Source organism: Pipra filicauda, unplaced genomic scaffold (assembly GCF_003945595.2).
Source record: "Pipra filicauda isolate LSUMZ 115617 unplaced genomic scaffold, ASM394559v2 scaffold5_size6683894_pilon, whole genome shotgun sequence".
NCBI lineage: Eukaryota > Metazoa > Chordata > Aves > Passeriformes > Pipridae > Pipra > Pipra filicauda.
In genome coordinates this window covers 3,030,697-3,049,589 of record NW_024104754.1, presented here as the reverse complement: position 1 = coordinate 3,049,589, position 18,893 = coordinate 3,030,697, and the positions used below count along the sequence as shown (strand labels likewise).

At 43.2% G+C, this 18,893-nt stretch overlaps 1 protein-coding gene across 1 annotated transcript in view; it reads left to right on the top strand.

Moving 5' to 3' along the window:
• CHN1 (chimerin 1) overlaps nucleotides 1–6,709 on the top strand; it is a 111,646-nt gene extending 104,937 nt beyond the window's left edge. The window contains exons 11-15 of the mRNA XM_027733536.2: nucleotides 795–968; nucleotides 1,674–1,751; nucleotides 2,906–3,043; nucleotides 4,037–4,142; nucleotides 5,783–6,709. Coding sequence (XP_027589337.2) covers nucleotides 795–968; nucleotides 1,674–1,751; nucleotides 2,906–3,043; nucleotides 4,037–4,142; nucleotides 5,783–5,954 — 668 coding nt within the window. The 3' untranslated portion in view covers nucleotides 5,955–6,709. The remainder of the gene's footprint in view (nucleotides 1–794; nucleotides 969–1,673; nucleotides 1,752–2,905; nucleotides 3,044–4,036; nucleotides 4,143–5,782) is intronic.
• Nucleotides 6,710–18,893: the final 12,184 nt, after the last annotated feature.

The window sequence follows — 18,893 nt, the reverse complement described above, 5'->3', positions numbered from 1 at the left end:
TTTCACTTAAACTAATTCTCATTCTCCATATGTTTACAATAAAGCTGTGGAGTTATTTGTTTTGGTTTTTTTTAAATATTCCTAAGTAATTTTAAAGTAAAAAGAATCATTTTGGTGCCTTACAACACTGTGTCAGAAACACTCTCTGAAATGCCATCAAAATTCCAGCCACTTTAACTTAGCAAAACCCTTTGTCAGCTGCTTGGTAGCAAGAAGTCACCAACCAGCGTGGTGACCCCCGTGTTTGTTTTACAGCTCCCCTCCAAACAGAGGAACAGGCAAGGGCTGCCATACCTAGCCAGAGCACAGGGGTCCCTGAAGGGGTTCAGGTCTTGGCATTGCCTTGCCAGCACACACTGCAGAGAGGTTGTAGCCTGATTGTAACCCAGTCCCTACCTTCATCTCCCCCAGGAGATGTCCAAAGTATCAGAGTCCAGGACTACATTGAAGATAGAAGTGTTAGGAAATCCCCAGTAACTTGGGAAGAGAGTCTATGTCATGACAGCAATGTATGTAATAGTTGTGGGGAGCCCTAGCTCCTCATTCGAAAAACCATATGGAAAGTTTGCCACTTTGTGTTAGACCTTCTAGGGGTAGAAAAACATCTCGGGTAGGAAATCCTTACTTCAGGGCTATCCCTGCCTCACACATTTGATGGTTAAGGGTCCTCAACAGAAGTAACAGTTGTGAGCTGAGGTCAGACCCTGCAGGAGCCGTTCATGCTCCACAGTCCTGACCTTGGGATACATTTTTACCGAACACCAGCCTAATCATATTTTCATTTTTTCCCTCAGATTGTGGTTTAAACGTGCACAAGCAGTGTTCCAAGATGGTCCCAAATGACTGCAAGCCAGACCTGAAGCATGTCAAAAAAGTGTACAGCTGTGACCTTACCACTCTAGTAAAAGCACACTTCACTAAGAGACCAATGGTAGTAGACATGTGCATTAGGGAAATTGAATCTAGAGGTAAGGCATCGTTAATGGACTTCTGTTGCTTTGCTGATAATCCATTTAGATTGATCTGGGTCATCTGGGTTTCTGCTGAATGTATGATTGTTCAAAACAGATTTGCACAAGACATTTTATGACTACCAATTACCCTGCACAGCTAATATTATACTTTGCATTATTTCATGGTTCATACCCATTTATAATTTTTATAGATTCTGCTAGAAATTGCTTAATAGACAGTTACTGCTTCATAGTTATATATTGGCACCTAACTTTCCAGTAATATATTTATTTAAAAAATTAAGTGAATGTGGTAAAACAAAGGCAGTTAGAATTGTTTTGTTCCCTCTTGCTTATTCCCCATATCCACACTGATTGTCCTTTTCTAGAATTAGCATATTTGTTTTCCTTCTGAAATAATGACCAATCATCAAGTATGTTAATCTCAGTTATTTTTAAATCAGTTGTAATTGGTTTAATATGTTTCTTCAGCTCTGAAATCATTTGCGTAAACATAATTTAGTGCTGCTATAACAAGACAGCTACTGCAAGGGTCAAGGTTAAAAACCCAGGATAAGGTTTCATTCTAGAGGAAAAACCTGATAAGGCTTTTAAAACATGCCTGCTTTTTCTGCCTTAAATGAAAAACCTGGCAAGAACCTGGGTAGAAGGAAACTAAAATTAAGACTAATTTTAATATTGTTAAAATGTTCATTGCAGGTCTTAATTCCGAAGGACTATACAGAGTCTCGGGATTTAGTGATCTTATCGAAGATGTCAAAATGGCATTTGACAGAGGTACAGCCTTTCCTGCATGCTGGAACTTTGTGCTGATGTATTAAATATACGCAGCCTGTGTCTCATGCTCCACTGCATCAGTGGTCTGAAGGAGTCCGACGGCTGTGCTGGCAGGAGGGGAGACTCCCCGTCAGAAAAGCATATCAGCTTCACTGTGGCCTTTATTACAAAAAATCTACTTTTCTCCTTCCATCAGTATCTGTGCTCCAGTAACCATGTGTGTAGGAAAGGACAAAGCTTTCTGAACTACTGCCCTAGTTTGCAAGTAAAACTACGCTCAGAGGGCTGGGGGAGGGATAGAGGGTAAGTGGTGAACTGCCTTAAGAGGGCTGTGCAACTTAAATCCATCTTTCTGGATGAAAGCTCCAAAATAATAAGATGAATGCAATAGTGCAAACAAAGTTTGAATTATTACAGACTAAAAGGAGGTCAGTGAGAACAAACTCTTCTCTCTGAGAAAAGGCAGTGGGAACATTAAAAGCTTTCCAGCTGCAGTCCCCCTATCCCAATAGAAATCCAGGCCAAAATCTGTACTGGAAACTCTCTTTCCTGTTCCTCTGGAGGACTGGACCTATTCAGACAACATCTGTCTCCTCTGCAGTGTTAGCAGGGTGGGGATGTGCTGGGGAAGCCAAGTTCTCGATCTGTATCCGCTGCAGTCCAGAGTAGGTAGTATGTTGTAGCTAAATGGTGAACACATGTTTTTCCTATAAAAATGGGGGGCTGTGGACAAAGTTGGATTTCTATCTTTTGCTTTTTTTCCCCAGACTCCCCTGATTTTTCATTCAGTGCTGACAAATGTGTTGTTTGGCAACACAGTGTGTTCAGAAATGGCTAAATGTCCACACATTAATACAAGACAAATTCTGCTAGATCAGGCAGGCAAGTTTGTAGAAAAAATCCAACAAACTGTATTTTTTAGTAATTATCTGAAACAAAGAAAGGATATGTTTCTTTATAAAATGCTTGAGGTTTTCACCCTGAAATGATGAAATTCACAATCCAGTTAACTCCGTTATACTTCTAAAAACCAAAATCTGTAGTCATGTCTGTTTCAATAATGTTTGCTTAACAAAGTTATTATTTTTCTTTTGAATGCTGTTTACATCTGTTTACATTTCCAAGGCTTTAATGTCAGTGCCTTCTCCACACAGATGGAGAAAAAGCTGATATTTCTGTGAATATGTATGAAGATATCAATATTATCACTGGTGCACTTAAACTGTACTTCAGGGATTTGCCAATTCCACTCATCACGTATGATGCCTACCCAAAGTTTATAGAGTCTGCAAGTAAGTATAACACATTTTGCTCCTGCTTTTCATTCTCCTTTTCTTCTTTTTGTGCTGTACTGTCCTATTAATTTAATAGCTGTTCCATCAGCTCTTACCCTCCATGCCCTATTTAGTAAGGATTGCAGGAGTAGATATGCACTGCACATTACGATCTGACTGTGTGATGCTACGTGATCGTGGTTACATTTTTCTTTGCCTTTGTCACCAGGAATGCTTCCTTTTAATCACACGTGGATTACATCACTTGTGCGCCTTGCATGAATCCCTGGTACTTGACAGTGTTATTTAAAGTCTGTTGAGTGTATGTTGCCAATAAGAAGGTGATTTATGGAAATGTTTAGAAATAAGATGTCATTTGTTTCTGGAGTTGTCCATTTTGAGTGTTTTCATAACCTGATAAGCACTCATCCTAAGGCCACCTTTGGGGCTGGCCTTGCAGAAAGTGGGTCTGCAAGCACAGCAGTAAGCCCAGCTGGAACATCTCTCCCGAACATCCTGGCTGCCTGAAGCATCTCTGCAATGTAGTAGTCACACCAGCCACACCTGGAAAGGTGTGAAGTAGCTGTGGGTAGAAAACAAGGGCTGGATGCTGGCCTTACTGCTCCTCTGGAGAAGGTTCTTTCCAAGTAGTATGGAGACAACCAAAGGCACAGATGGCAAAGTTCCCAGTACCTTGTACTCTTCCAGAGTTGCACCTGTAGATTATTTGTGCAGAAATAGTCCAGTCAGCAAGGATTGCTGGAGGAATTTTTTTAGTAGGCTGCAGGGAATCTTTCAGTGGAGTGCAGTTTGCTTTCGGGAGTTTTCTTTGTCCAAAACTAGTCACATCCTGATGGTACTCTGAGCACCATTTTGGGCAGGCAAATCCTCTGCTATGAGTAATCCAGCAGAGCTGTGAGACCCTGTCTTCTGTGCAGGCGACCAGTTGTTGCCTTTCTGTGTGTGAATTCTGGCTGTACATGTGGTGACAGCTGAGCATCTGTGTTTCAGAAACCACCGATCCGGATGAACAGCTGGAAATTCTCCATGAGGCGTTGAAGCTGCTGCCGCCTGCACACTGTGAAACATTACGATATCTCATGGCACATCTGAAGAGGTAGGTGGAATAGCTGGAAAGAACTCTAAGCCAAACTCATTTTTAGCAATCAGTCCATGTTAGCACCTCCCAAAAAGTCTGGTCAAGGCCCACCAAATCCTTGAGAGGGACTGTGGCAGGGAGTGGTAGTGTGCACAACAGCAAATACTCATGCACGGGAGTTTATCTGTCTTAAAGCACTTGAAGGAAATAAGTAAAAAAACTCCACAGTGTTGAAACACAAAAGTCATCTGCCTAACAAATATGTTCTATATTTAAGGTTACAGTGAATATTTACAGTAAAAAAGCCATTCGTACCTCTGAGAGTGATAAGTCACTCCCTGGTCAAAAGACTAATACAGCTTAATGGTTATAGACTGGTGTCTTTTTCTGCTAAATCTCATCTACCCTTGAGATTCCTGACACCCTAAAAAGCATGTCAGGCACTAGGCTTGAGCTGATTAGGCAAAGTGTTAATTGGACCTCCAGCCACGTGTCCAGTGAGCTCTGCCTCATTACTGCGGAGCCTCTTGTTCTACCTGCCACCTTCTCAAAACTGTAGGAGCATAAGTTCTGTGTGAGGTTTCTCCTGCTCCCCAAGACATGATTGAAGTTGGTTAGTAGGCTGAAAAATTGTTAAAGAGAGTCTGACAGATGAATATCCAGTACAACAGCACAGATTCTATTTCATTCAGGAAAGCAGGGGGGAAAAAATTGACGTGGCATGTTAGAGTATCCATTTTAGTTTCTTGAGTAACATGAACTTATTATCAATATTAAGAATCATTCCTTTTCCTTAGAAAAATACTTTATTTTAAGCTCTCTTCTGCTTTTTTCTTTTTGTAGTTCTTCTGCAAGTAGGAATATGTTGACTCTGCTGAGTGCCTCAGGCAAAATTCAGCTACTGCGTTTCTGCCTGATTTGTCCATTTGTTTCAATGACATTTCTAACAAGTGTTTTAGAATGGACACAGGGATGAGAGACATGGGAACAAAAAAACACACCTTACAGCTCGTGAAGTGTGAAGAAAATTTTTCCTCACCCTGTTCAAGAGTAGCTGTTGCTGCTCTATTTAGCAAGTTCCTTTTGTGCATCATATTTCTGGTATAGGTGAATGATAAGGCAGAAGGGTGAGAAAATTCAGTCTTTTTAAACTTTTTAATTCTTTTGCTAAAAGAAGCTGTGAGCTGTTGTTTTGCTGCTGAATTCAGGTAATCAGACAATCAGGTAATCAGGTAATCTGGAGTATTTACAAACTGGAGACACAGCAGCTTGGTAATATCATCTGACTTTTTAAATAAAAGTTAAGGCAGAAAAGGAAAAATGGAAGAAAAACCTTGAGGTTTTATTTTTTGTATACCAAAGGATTTGTTCATGCAATGCAAGTGAGCCCAGTCTGTGTGCATGACAGGAGGACAGAGACACTGACTCACCACAAACCCACACGGCGTTTGCTTTCACTCAGTTCTGAGTGTTTCACCTGACACTCCCATATGTGACCTGCTGGAAAGGGCGGTCTCTCCTTGGGGAAGGGCACACATTCCTTTCCGTGGGAAAAGGCGCACATTTCCGTCCAGTTTTCTTGGGTTTCAAGCGTATATAGGCATAGTTTGGCACAAAAGAAATGTGAAAATCACTATTTTTTTCTTTTTTTTTTACAGAGTAACACTCCATGAAAAGGAAAATCTGATGAGTGCAGAGAACCTGGGCATAGTTTTTGGACCAACTCTTATGAGAGCGCCAGAGCTGGATGCGATGGCGGCATTGAATGACATCCGTTATCAGAGACTTGTGGTGGAGATGCTTATAAAAAATGAAGACATTTTATTTTGAATATTTTGGGGGTTTTGTAATAAAAAAGGAAGCAACAGTGTTCTATGGATGAAGGAATATTTTAAAGTCATTTAATGGCTCTTGTCACTGAATTCCATATTTGCTAGAGCTTTTGGTGTATTCAGGATAAAAATGAAGGAACTCTTTGTCGTTTCTGTAGTGCCATTCAGCTGATGTTGAAAAAGGTTAACACATACTTTCCAGTACTAGTAATCATGGGTGTTTATCATGGTAAAATAAAAAACAAAAAGCCTAAAGCTAGTGCATGATTTGCTCCCTGTTCTCCCTGTTCTGGTGAGACTCATTCCATGAAGAAAACAACTGAACTGGTGCAGCATCTTTGTTCTGGATAGTTTGTGATTGTAATTCAGCATGTTTCTCCGTGTAAACCTGTTGTGAATTTGCTTTTTTGTTCTATGTAATTGGTTTCTGATACTAAAAAGAAGGCCAACTTATGTGAAATGGAGCCTCTGGCTATTTATTGACATTTTATATTATTCTCTTCCACTTTTGGGACTGATTTCTTCTTGGGTTTCTTTCCATTTTTTCATCGTATAGTAATTTGTTTTTATCAGAAACAAAGTTGTACTTTAAATGTTACTTTAAGTAATTCTCAATTATGTTGATGGTGGTTGCAGTGAAATCTGCAATGCTGAACAGTGTTCCTTTATTATTATTGCTATTTCAATTGTAATTTTGTATTTTTATCTGGCATGCATATATTAATTTATTAAATTTTGCTTTTAGAACTCTAACATTAAGCTATTTATTTTTACTTAATGAACATATTTCAAAAATACCACTTGTTTCATTTTTTACATTGGCACTTTAATCCCAAACAACCTCTGACTTTAAAGCAGTGAGTTAGACTTTTACCAGTCTTGACAAGACCATTCTGATCTAAATACTTTGGAGCCTGACACTTTGCTAAGGTTCCCACAAATTCCTTGCTGCTGTGAAAAATCCTTTCTTCATTGTCCAAGATGCCTTTCAAAAATGCTTCAAAGCTCTTAAATAAACCAAAAAAATATTGTCAAACCATCTACTTCCTATTTTATATGTATTGTTATGATTACCTATATGAACTGGAATTGCACTTTACAGTTACACAATTGTAGCTGCCCAGAGTAGAGAGATACACCACTGAATTTCAAATGCAGATACACCCCAGAACATTTGCTTTGTACTTCAAACATTCAGCTGTGGTGCAAACACTTAGCCTGCCCTGCAAACATCATCTGGATCAGGAGGAGAAGGACAAGGAATAATCCCCTAGAGATCACAACCAGCTGTGTTCCCTCCTGTTAGTAATAAAGTGTCTCCCTGCATTCCCCTTCCTGCCTGCCTGGCTAGGAGTGGAAAGGAGAGAAAGTGGCTCTTCTGCAGGTACCCTGGAAGTGGGGAATGAAGGATCCCGGGAAAAAAAGAGTGAAGCTGGAGCTGTACACTGGTAAGCATGTGGGAGAGGGCTGTGCTCTGGGCTGGGGCCTGCTGGGGAGGCAGAGTGGAGGAGATTTTCAGAGAATCTAAAGTGTCAGGGGGGTTTTTTTCCAACCTTATGTAGTACTAAAAGTGACTTGCTGTTACAACTCCTGTATTAATTAGTGCACATTACCACTTTATTTATCCCAGTCAACTGACACAGATGGAAGAACTTATGTCTCCAACCGTAGCCTTGCCTTCCCCCCAGCCCAAAAAGTGGCCCATACGCCTCTCAGTCACATCTGCCTTGCACTCTCCTGCAGCCAAACATTCACACTACCTTGTTCCAAGCCAACATACTGTTGCCTTGATAGTATGTGATGCATTTCCTCACTCCTGTTTGCCTAATGGTCCTGCATATCCCGCTCCTCAGACCCTCCATTGCTCCTGCCTTCCCTTCGAGATGCCTCACAGTGGCTGACCCTTTGCAGTGTCCTGTCTCTGCAATCAGCTCTCAGTTCCTTGCCATGGCAGCACTCTAATGTCATTGGGTCTGTGATCAGGAGATGGGATTTTTTTTCCTAAATGATGCTGGTGGGGTTTTGCATGCACATGTTGCACTGCAGCGTTTGCATTACCTGTTATGTGCTTGTCCTGACACCCGGTACCATCACAGTCAGCTGTGGCAGAAGCATCCTCTTCCTAAAGCACTCAGCAGTAGCTGACACGGGGCAGGGGCAGAGAAGGGCATGGCTCTGCCACAGCAGCTCTAGCTGTGTGGTGGCACTGTCTGCCCTCAGCTTATCTGAGCAAAAGGCATCTGCTGTTCTCCAGCACTGTGCAAGCAAACCTGAACTAGGTAGCTGTAGTCCCACTTCTAAATTCTATGTAGTAAATGGCAGTAATTAAGGTAATTACCACTTCTTCTGGTGTGAAGTATCCGTCTCGGTGCAACAGCAGGCAGGTGCTGCTGATGGTAAGAGCTGCTCCCCTTGCTTTGCTAAAGGTGCTTTCAACTGCATTTAGTAGTGATGGCCACTGAGAGGTGCGAAGCTGGGTCAGAGAGAAAACACCCAAAAGAGTAAGCACAGATTTGCTCTGGGGACAGTCAATGCACACGGGGCAAACAAGGTTTATTAGCTATTACCAAGCACCCATCTTCTGCTGGAGATGACTTCTTTCAAGCAGATTTTAACAAGGAATTATAATAATGGAAGTTCCTGCAGGAAAGGAGAAAGTCTAAATAGGAACCCACTGTTTGGGGGGGGGGGGGTAACCAAACCAAACATCAAAGCAAGCAAACGGTCCACACCCCCCCCACACCCAAAAGTAAACAAAAACACCCACCAAAGACCCAGCTCAAGAAACATAACTTCTCCTGGAAGCCTGTACATTCCTGCCCTAATGAGCAGTAGGTGCAGGAGCTCAGGGATCAGGCAGCTGGTCCCCTGCTGTGATTAGCACACTTTATTTTCCCTGAGGAAAGCTTCAGAATGTGTTTGACACCAAATAATCTCAGTATTCAACTAATGAAGGCTGGCAGTGTTTGCTAACCACCCTGCTCACCCTGCGTGGAACAGAACTGCCCCCACAGAGTGCACGTCTCTTGGGTTCAAGTATATGGGTCATGTGCTGTGTTAGGGGCAGGAATGTGGAATTGAGGACCCCAACAATCAATGAAGTACTTGCTTGATTTGGAATCACAGGGATCAATATCCAGTGACTATTTTTTTATTCTCATGAAGTGTGTAGGCAAAGCCTCCATTTTAATCTTGTTTTTGTTACCGTTGGAATGAAACTGATCTTTCCTGATGGGTAACCATTAAAACAGGTAATACAGAAATAAATGTTGTCTTTGCAGTGAATTTGATACTTCTTTTTGCTAATCAGGAAGATATTTCCCATGGGCATATAGGCAATTACATGATTTAAGTTTCATTTATTCAATTTTTTAATTAAACACGGAAATCTGGTATTTTTACTATTTGTATTAGTTAAGTGACAATACAACAAATAATCTAGGTCATAAGAAGCAAAGGCTATCACTAAGTTGATTTGTTCTCCGAAGGAATTTATTTCCATGATAAATATGTGTTGTCTCCAGTGCCAAGGGATAGGTGTGGGCAGCTCAGGGTGAGGCTGGGCGGAGGAACCAACTCACTGGCAACATCTTATCACAGGGCAGTTGGCACAGTGAAAAAGATGAGAAAGAAGGGATTAAACTGTGGCAAGCTTCTTCCTTGGACTTCTAAGGAAGAAATGAAGGGCACTGGCAAGACACATGAGTTAGCAGCAGTCAAGGAATTTGCACAGACCATGAGGGAAAGCAAGTCCTCACCAAGGATAAAGAAAGGCAAAATTATTAAAAATTATGGAGGCAGTGAGTAAGTGTTAAAATGTATGTCAAAAAAATTAAATATCAGAAATATTGGAGAGGGAAAGCTATACTGGACAGTGTTTGGGGACATAATTAGGAGCTTTAGGATAAAAAGGGAAAAAGGGAAGAAATTTTGCAGCAATTTCAGGAAAGTATCCCAGCACTGAATTAATCCAGTGGTTCAGCACACGGTTGACTGGGCCCAGCCTCTGAAACTCCATGCAAAGGATGTCCCAGCTGGCAGCAGGCTGGCACGGAGTGCCTTGGTTCCGGGCTCCCTCCCTGTGAGCCCACAGAGTGCATGGCAGCCTGGCATGTAGCAGCACACCGGACCCGCTCTGCATGGCATGTGTGCCCCATGGACCTGGTCTGGGTGCAGGGCTCCTTTCCTGGATGGGGCCACATCTGCCTCCAGCTCCCCACTGGAGGGATGTGTCACTGTCCCCATTTCAGACTGCAGAGCAGAAGGAAAATGCTGTGTGCTGAGGCTGTAGGAGGGGAACCTTTGGCAAGGCTTTAGGAGACCTCTGTGATGAGAGAAGCAAGCTGCCTTTTGAAACATGAACTTCTGCTAATGTCAGGTTAGCTGACAGGATGGAAAAGCCTGTTAATTATGATTTTATGCAATACTAAACTTTTCCTGTCCTTCCCCCTCCAATGGCAAAGGAAGAAAAAAAGGCTTCTAAAAGGCATATATGATATACTTGCTCTGTTCCTGACCTAATTTTTGCATGCTGATGAATGTTCTGCAATGTTTTTATTATAGCTATAATTATATCGCAATAAGGGGAAAAAAACATTTAGTGAACCTAGCAATCATGGGTTTCTTTTTTAGTCATGCAAAATTACTGCTTAGCAACTACACCTCAGCCCTAGAAAGCTTATGTAATGCATGAGGAGGAGAGTTAGGACATGTGTTCTGGTTTAAAGCGACTGCTGAGCAAACCATGTAAGGCAAGAGTGCCTTCTGCTTCGGCCACTCCTGCTGGCAGGAGTGTGCCTGACAGTGGGTCATGAGAAGTTGGTTGAGGGGCTTGGTACTGTACCTCCAGCAAACCTCCCCCAGGGTGTCCTCTCTGCAGCACTGGGCTGATTGTCACTGTCAGCTCTGCCTCCAGCTGAATCCCAGGACCCCAGACTGATGTGCTGAGAGGAGGAAGCCTTACATATGCATTGAGGGGTCCAACTCTCCTTCAGTTCTTAGCACACTCTTCACACTCTTCATCTGCCTTGGTCATGGACATTTGGGGTTTTATATATATATATATTTGGAGACCACTCCAGAGCCCTTGCATAAACTGATCAGTTCTTCATACTGGCCTGATTGTCTCTCTCCGTGATGTGAGCTGCACCACAGAGGTACTCTTCTTGATGTTGCCTTCTGTATTTCAGTTTGGACAGCATGGTTCAATTAAATTATCTGATGTCTGTTGCTGGTTTCATGGTCAGAATAGCATTTTTATTTCTTTGATCTCTCCTAAGAGTGATGTCAGTAAGCTGCTAAAAGAACTTGGTTAAAAGGTTTTAGTTAGATGTCCTCTCCTATTTTACATGTATTCTGTCTCAAGGACATATGTAGCTCCTTACATTACTCAGGTCTTTATCAGTACCCTGCCTTGGTGGATTGGAGCAAATGGTTCTTAGGCCTCTGGGAGCCTTTGATTAATGTATTTCCTGAGGCAATTAGGCATTGTTTTGAAAAATACATTTGGCAGCCAACCAGGATTTATTTTCAAGCACTGTGTTGCCTGTAATTTCTCTTTCTTCCTATCAAGCCTAGAGATTGAATGCTAAGCTTTTTCTCTTTGCCTCTTTTTGTTTTTTAGTCTTATTACTAACTGTGTCACTAATGCAAATAGGATTCTCTAAACTATTAAAATTACTCATTTTGTAGATTAATATTCTTAAAGTAGTGTATCCTAAAGCTTACTTGAAGGATCACTCACTAAACTCAAAAGAACTCATGTTTTCCAGCATTGTGATGCTGGACATACGCTGTTTGTACCATTCAACACCTCTCACATGACATCTTCCACTAAACTGCTGTACACTGAGATTGCTGTAAGGTGAGTTGTCCTGCACCATGGTGGTGGTGTCTAAGATACCTCACAAAAAGAGAGGTTCAAAGCCCAGCTGAGCATTTTTATTAAAAGTAGGCGGAGGGAAATAATGAAATACACATGAAGGGGGGGGGGGCTGTTGCAAGGTGAGTTGCACTGACGCTTGCAAATCACTTCCTCACAGAAAACTGTGAACTTCTCCTGGAAGTACTTCCCCAGTCCACACATAATCTTGTCTTACGAAGAAAAGGCATAATTTCCAGTTTTGTTACAGTACAGCAGATACATTGGTTTTAAATTTTGTTAAAAATCCCCACACCCCAATAGTCTATGTGCAGCAATCCAGATGCTCACTTTTCTTAATAATTTCAAATATGGTACAATGCTGAGTCCCTACAGCTCCTTTTTGCCCCCTCATTGGAGGAAGAGTTCTGGCCTGCCCGTGGCTTACTTTGAAGTTCTCTCTCTGTACCATAAAGGGTTGGTCTGAAGTTACAGCAAAGAAGTGGCTTGTCATTGCCTGGTGAGGATATTGGCAGCACAGGAGGCTAAAGAAAAAGCTGGAGGTACTGCCATGGAAAGTGTGGACTGGCTTGTTCTGTGATCTCTGTCCATCCTTGGTTTGGAAGTGTCTCCCAGCATCAGGAGGGATCTGATTTTCTCCCTCTCTTGCACTGGTGGGAGGAAAAACCCCCACTAATGTTCCCTTTTTCATCTGCAGCTCTGATGTCAGGGTTAGCCTCATTCCTAAGGCATTGTGTCAGTTTGCTAATAGTGTTAGTTAAGAATGAGGCTCTTGGTGCTGTCATAACCTTCCTGGAGAGCCAGCAGTCAGTGAGCAGCCTTCCCAATACCCATCCCAGTACATCACCAGTGACCTACAATTGCAGGGGCCACAGAAAGAGAAGAAAGGAAAGTTATCGTAAAGTTTTCAGAACTGACCACAGAAAATAGTCATATGGAATATTCTCTTCTTAATGAAGACAGTATGGTTGGGCTGGATGTTGTAATGGAATAATGTGTATCACATGGACACTGCTAAGCTGCTCACACCACGAAGCCACTTGCCGTGCTGCACTGTAAGCTTTTATGTGTGAACGCAGGCTGTGTGCAAACTCCAGGGCTGTGTGACAAGTCAGCATAGATGTGGCTTTTGTCTGCTAGGAGGATGAATTTCACAATTAGGCTAATCTGGAGACTAGACTTTGTCAAGAATCGTTAAACTGGAACTCTCTGTTCCAATGCCAGTTTCTCTTAAGCGACTGTTCCTCTGGCTCCTGCATGGCTTGGGTTACACTCACATTGTTCCCCTCACTTTGCTGTGTGTTTACCAAGATATTTCCCAAACTGCCCTGAGTGTGGTGTTTTGAATTCATGCCAAATCCCAAATACTGGTGAACAGGGAAACCTGGAATTTGGCTTCATGTGCAATTCCAAGTACAAAGTCCTGGGGCTGTCAGAGGAGTGGGAACCAGCCCCTGATTCATGCCCGGCGTGCAGTCCCACTCACGTGTGCCTCGCCACTGCCAGCCCCCACCCCTCCTGCAGCGACCCAGTTATCACTTGGAAGGTATTTCTGGAGTTTAGGGTATATATTTTTTCTGTTTTATCAGTTATAAACACAAACTTCCAAGTGTCCTATTGTCCAACACAAGAGGAACATGGTAAAGATCTTACAGGCTGCCAAGAAGGCAAAATAAACTTTGTATGACAGGTGAGAGCTACACACTAGAAGTCAGTATTTTCCACTAATTACCAAGAAAATGCTGTGTGTGCTGGCAAATATCCCAGTGTAAGCAATAAAAGTGAGTATTTGCCGTGAGGTCAGTCCCGGGTAAAGCACACATCAACAAATCCAAGTGTGTCATGTGCAGGAATAGAAATCTGTCCCTGGGAGCTAATGGACAGCATGGTTAGAGGGTGGCGTTTCCTGCTTTAAAATGCTGTGATGGCTCAGGTAGCACAGTGAGGTAGATGTTGACTTTCTAAAAGCAAACACTGCAGCCCCAGGTGAGAGGGATGCATCACAGAGATCTGTGTTAAGTGTTTTCTGGGATCAGTGAGGGCTTATGGAGGGGAAGCACCATGTGTGAAGGGAGAGTGCTCTGCCACTCAACCTACTAGCAGAATTAAAAATAAACTTGTTTCTATGTGTTTATCCAGATAATACTGGCAATGACAGAACCTGCACCTCAGAGCTAGATGTCATGGGGTTCTCGCAGGGTTACAGAGGTGTTTTCAGGATCACAAAAGTTTATCCTAGTTGCACTTACTGCAGGTGTGATGTGGGGTGGTTTAGCATGTCTGCCTCTCACCACAGTGTAGGCACCCCATGGGGAGCAGATGACATCCAGATGGATGTTTGTGCTCTCGTTCTGTAGCTGAGGTTATGTTGGGAATGTGCTGTGGGGTGCTCCATGTTACAGGAGTTAATTGCCTTTGTATTTTGGAGTGATGACATTGCGAAAGGGTTGTAGTCAATTATATCCTTGTGGGCCAGCAATCATAGAACAGCCTGTGTCAGTTAATCCATGCAGCAGTTTTTAAGCATTAAAACATACTTCCCACATTGCCAGCTCTTCTTTCCACTGACTGTTTAGTGGAGCACCCCTCAAAATGTCTTCAGGAAAACTCTGAGCTGTGTAATACTGGCCAAAACCTGTCAGACCTCATGGGAGCTGAACAAGCAGCTTGCTTTCATGTAAAGCTAAACTTGAACAGTCTGCCCTGCAGTTACTCCAATGCAGAATCATCTGCCTTTAGAAACAGATAGGTGTATTTGAGCAGATAAATGTCAGCATCCAGAGAAATATTTCAGGCTAAATGCTGCCTGTGGTCCCACTCATGAAAACCACTGTATGAAACGGGGAGAGGATATGATACATGCATTTCCAGAAGCCAGGCAATGCCAGGCTCCACTTACTCTGCTGGTAGTAACTCCACTATATACTTACAAATAGCATCAGAATGTGCACCCAAAAAATATATGATGATATAATGCCACCTCCAGAGGCAGACACTGCTAAGATAACATAGCACTCGGATGCCTAGCAGTCATTTAAACACTGCCTTGGATGTCTCCACTGTCAGGATGTGGCAGAACTGGCAGTGGCCACCTAGTTCCCAACTTTGACATACAGGCCACCTTCTTTTACTATCAGCTGCCAGACTTTTGTGCTTTGTGGAGTTTTCTGCATCTGCAGAGAGAATTCATGGCTGGTGATTGCAGATGAAGTTCGGAACAGGTAGCAGTAATGATCTGTGCCAGGCTAAGTACATTTTTCAGCTTGAGCTGCTGAAAAAGGGCAGAGCCTTTAATAAATATAGGTGCCACCTACCTGCATCTGAGAATGAATGAGATTTTCCTGACCACAGAAGCAGAGTATCTCAGGAGTCCTGCTGTGCAGGAAAGTCTACCAGAGGAGATGGACCAGCAAAGCTGTTCCTTGGCTGTCCCCACCACTCTAGCATGGTTCATACGAGCTGCTATGCTTACAGAGTGGCCCACAGGAGCAGGGTAGAGCAAACCTCACAGCTAATGGACTTGTCCTCTTCTGTTGTCTTGTTTGGCTTTCCAGTATGACCCACCAAGATCCCAGAGACAAGCCTTTTAATCAGATTGGGGCCCTAGAAGCAATTGTGTCAGGAGCGATAGCTGGGGTTGAATACGCCGCTGCTCTTTTCAGCAACTTTAGTCAGCTCCAGGACCGGTTTCCTGGAGTGTCCATAACAGAAAGGCCATGTGAAACTCTAGCCTGCTTACCAATTCCTTGGACATTTTGTGACTGCTCAGCTTGTGTCTGTCTGTCACCTCTCCTGATTGTGTTTACAGTTATTTCTGTCTCCATTCTCACTGCTGCACCTGCCTTGCCCAAAATGGTTAAATGAGTCTCTGTTGCCAGAGTCATTTTTGTCTGAGAAGCATGACCATGAGGGCTGGCATGGGGAGCAGTGTTTCTTCTCACCTGCAATAAGTTAGCAGTTGTGAAACTGATCTAACTATGTCTTTCGTGATTGTGGTTTCTCTGACTGCGGACCTCTTCCTTGTTCTTTCTTTCCAGACTCAAGTTTTCTTTTTTCAGAAGCATCCTTCAGATTAGATGTGTGCACTGTGTCTATGCTGTAACTTGCAATCTCTGTAACTGCACAGGTTAAGACCACTGCTTTTGAGCAAGTTTTTGGTATTCTCAATTCCTTCGGTGGTGTAAAAGGAAACAAACAAAATATATGCTGAAACCAAATTTGCTACAAATATCCATGGGGATAAAATATATTTGTGAGTTGGTGGAGGTGTGTCTAGGTATGGAAAACTGCAACTTTGAATTTCTTGATTTGAGGAATTTAATCCTATTTATCAGTACCTACTGATGTGTATATTAATGCTCAGCATATTCTTATGGGCACTGGAATGAACGGGGAAGTGCAGTCCTTCAGCATCTCAAGACTGTCGCTAATTCCTCGAATGAATTTCTTCTAGAAACTATGTCCTCCCGCTGTTTTCTCTTGCCGGGGACTGTTTGCGATGGCGCTCCCAAAAGCCACCCTGTGCCCGCTCATCCCCTCAGCCAGCTGTTGCCATCTGGCGGCCATCGAGCCGAGCCGCCGGGCTCCTGCGAGGGCTTCCAGAGGGGAATGTGTGCCATGATGACTGTAACCAGGGGCGGTCTGGGAACAAACACATGGCAAACTCACAGATACTTGTCTAACCATCTGCCTTCTCTTGTCCAGTGCTGCCATAATTTACTGTCACCAACAGTGCCGTTTTTCTGATACAAAAATGTATTTAAAAAGGTATATACTGCATTGGAAAGCTAACTCCCCTAAATGAACAGTGCTGTTATTTTTCAGCTTTTGTTCCTTTAATTTCCCTGATGTACTATCTAATCTCTCTCTGTTCTTTTTACTGCTTTTGCTTCTGCTTCACATCACCCCCACCCTCCCACAGACCGTGTCGTCCACGTATCTGTTGGAGCCTCTGGCGCTGGCTCTCTTCCATCGGGCATTGTCTTTATGCATACAATTCCTTGACCAAAATTTCAGTTAAAATCTTGTATTCCTCACTCTGTCAAAAGCATTAGGGTATTCTGTTCGCTTGCACTGTGTCTGTCTGATATCACCCTGCCAAAGAGACCTACCTGTAGGAGCACTTGTTCACGATCGACTTCCTCTGGGCAGGAGCGGCCTTGCAGCACTTGTTCCTTGTACATGGATGGAAGGAACAATGCCCTAAATTCAGAAAGCAGTGAGTTCTACTGCTTTCCAATCAGTCTGAACAAGACTGGTCTGCCGTTAGCATGGTGGGTAGTGGGTTTGTCTGAGAACTGGTGAGGTGGCTCAAAAAAACAAGCCAGAAAGCATAGAGTCAAGATAGACATAAAAAGGGGGGGGGGGTTGTGTGGGAATAAAACATTTGTCAAAAAATTCTCTGAATACTCTGAAGGTAAAAAAACTTCCCATCCTAGCGATGGATCAAATTCAGGCATTCAGTGTATCTTGTTCCCTCCCCTTGCTTTTTCACCTCGGTCATATAGGTCACATTCCCCCATTAACAACAAACAGCATTCACTTCTCTGTCCATATTTAACCACAGTAGGTCAGGTTGCCTTGATTTTTTTGGGAGGGAAAAGGCCTTGTGCCTCTGCCAGGGAACATTCCTTGCAGCCAGGCTGCTGCTCCCTAAAGGCCTTCTCCAAATACCTGCTTCTTCCTCTTCCAGGTGCCTGGCTCTCAGGCTGGGAGTGCTCAGCTCAGCTGCACAAGAAATAACCCCTTGCTAAAGCCACAGATTTTTTAGGACCCCTACGAACTCTGCACCCTGCTGACTCCAAGAGCTAGACCTTTTCGGGGGGAGGGGGACAGAAACTTATGTAACCCAAGAGCTATAATTTGCCAGAGTGTGGTAACACTCTTCTCCATCTGTTTCAAAGTGAACCTGCCAGCCCTGCCTGGGGTGGGCAGGAATGCTTTGAGAGACCCCGAACGGATCTGGAGGGCCATGGTCGGCATTCCAGCAATGCCTCCATGCAATTGTATCTTTGCTATTCACGGCAGCTGCCTGGCCTGGGATAAAGGCTGGAAGCAGTCAGACGCTGGTTTGAAATAAGATAGCTGCAACAATGGGAGCTGCTGTCAGGGAATTAGCTAGGAAGAAGGCCAGAGTTATGTAGATGGAGAGTTTTTACTGGAGGATAAATGTAAATGCTGATTGCTGAATGCTGACTTAGTGGAGGGGAGTGGGTGAGGGAGACTGATTAAAAATAATAATAATAATAATAATAATAAAGGCATCCAGTGTGAAACACCAAACCAGCTGGCAGCCAGCACAAAGGCTACCCAGCAGAAATAGAAAATGCATCTGGTGTCACCCAGAGGCAAAGCTAGGAAAGGTTTTTGCCGGCAATGTTTTCTGGAAAAGGGAATTTGGTACAGTGTGTAAGAGTGGTTGTGGCAGATGATCCAGTGCCATGTCCTGTCTTTACATGATAGGTGCCTAGAGAAAATACAAGAACAGCATAAGCATTAGGCAATATATCCCCAGGACACTACTGCAGCCACCTGGGACTTGTGATTCTGGGACTTCTGTGACAGACTTCTTAGAAGGACTGGGGGGGTGTACTTAATAGTATGAAATTAATTTATCAAACTATTTTTTCTGAATACAGACAAACCTCCGACAACCAGACACTCCTGTGGCACCACGCTCCACTGCAGCCATGCTGTGTGAAGGAGAGTCTTGGTTAAGCCTGACAACTAAGTTTCCCTTAATGCCCTCTACTTTTTTGCCTGGGGACAGCTAATGAATCCGAATCTGCCTTCTCCAGACCATTTGGTATTTTACAGACTCTACTAAAGCTCTCTCTCTGGCTTCTCTTTCAGGCTGCTGGTTCATACTATCTATCTGTTCCAGGTACAGAAGCCAGTTTGTACTGTGGATGTTGTCACTTTCTCCCGGGCCTTTTCCAAGTCTTTTAAAACCAGAGGACTGGAACTGCAAAGAACACTCAGGTCATCATGGATTTTCAGCATCATTCATATTTGCTTCATCTTCTTTCCTAGGAACTGCTGGACACTTCACAAGAC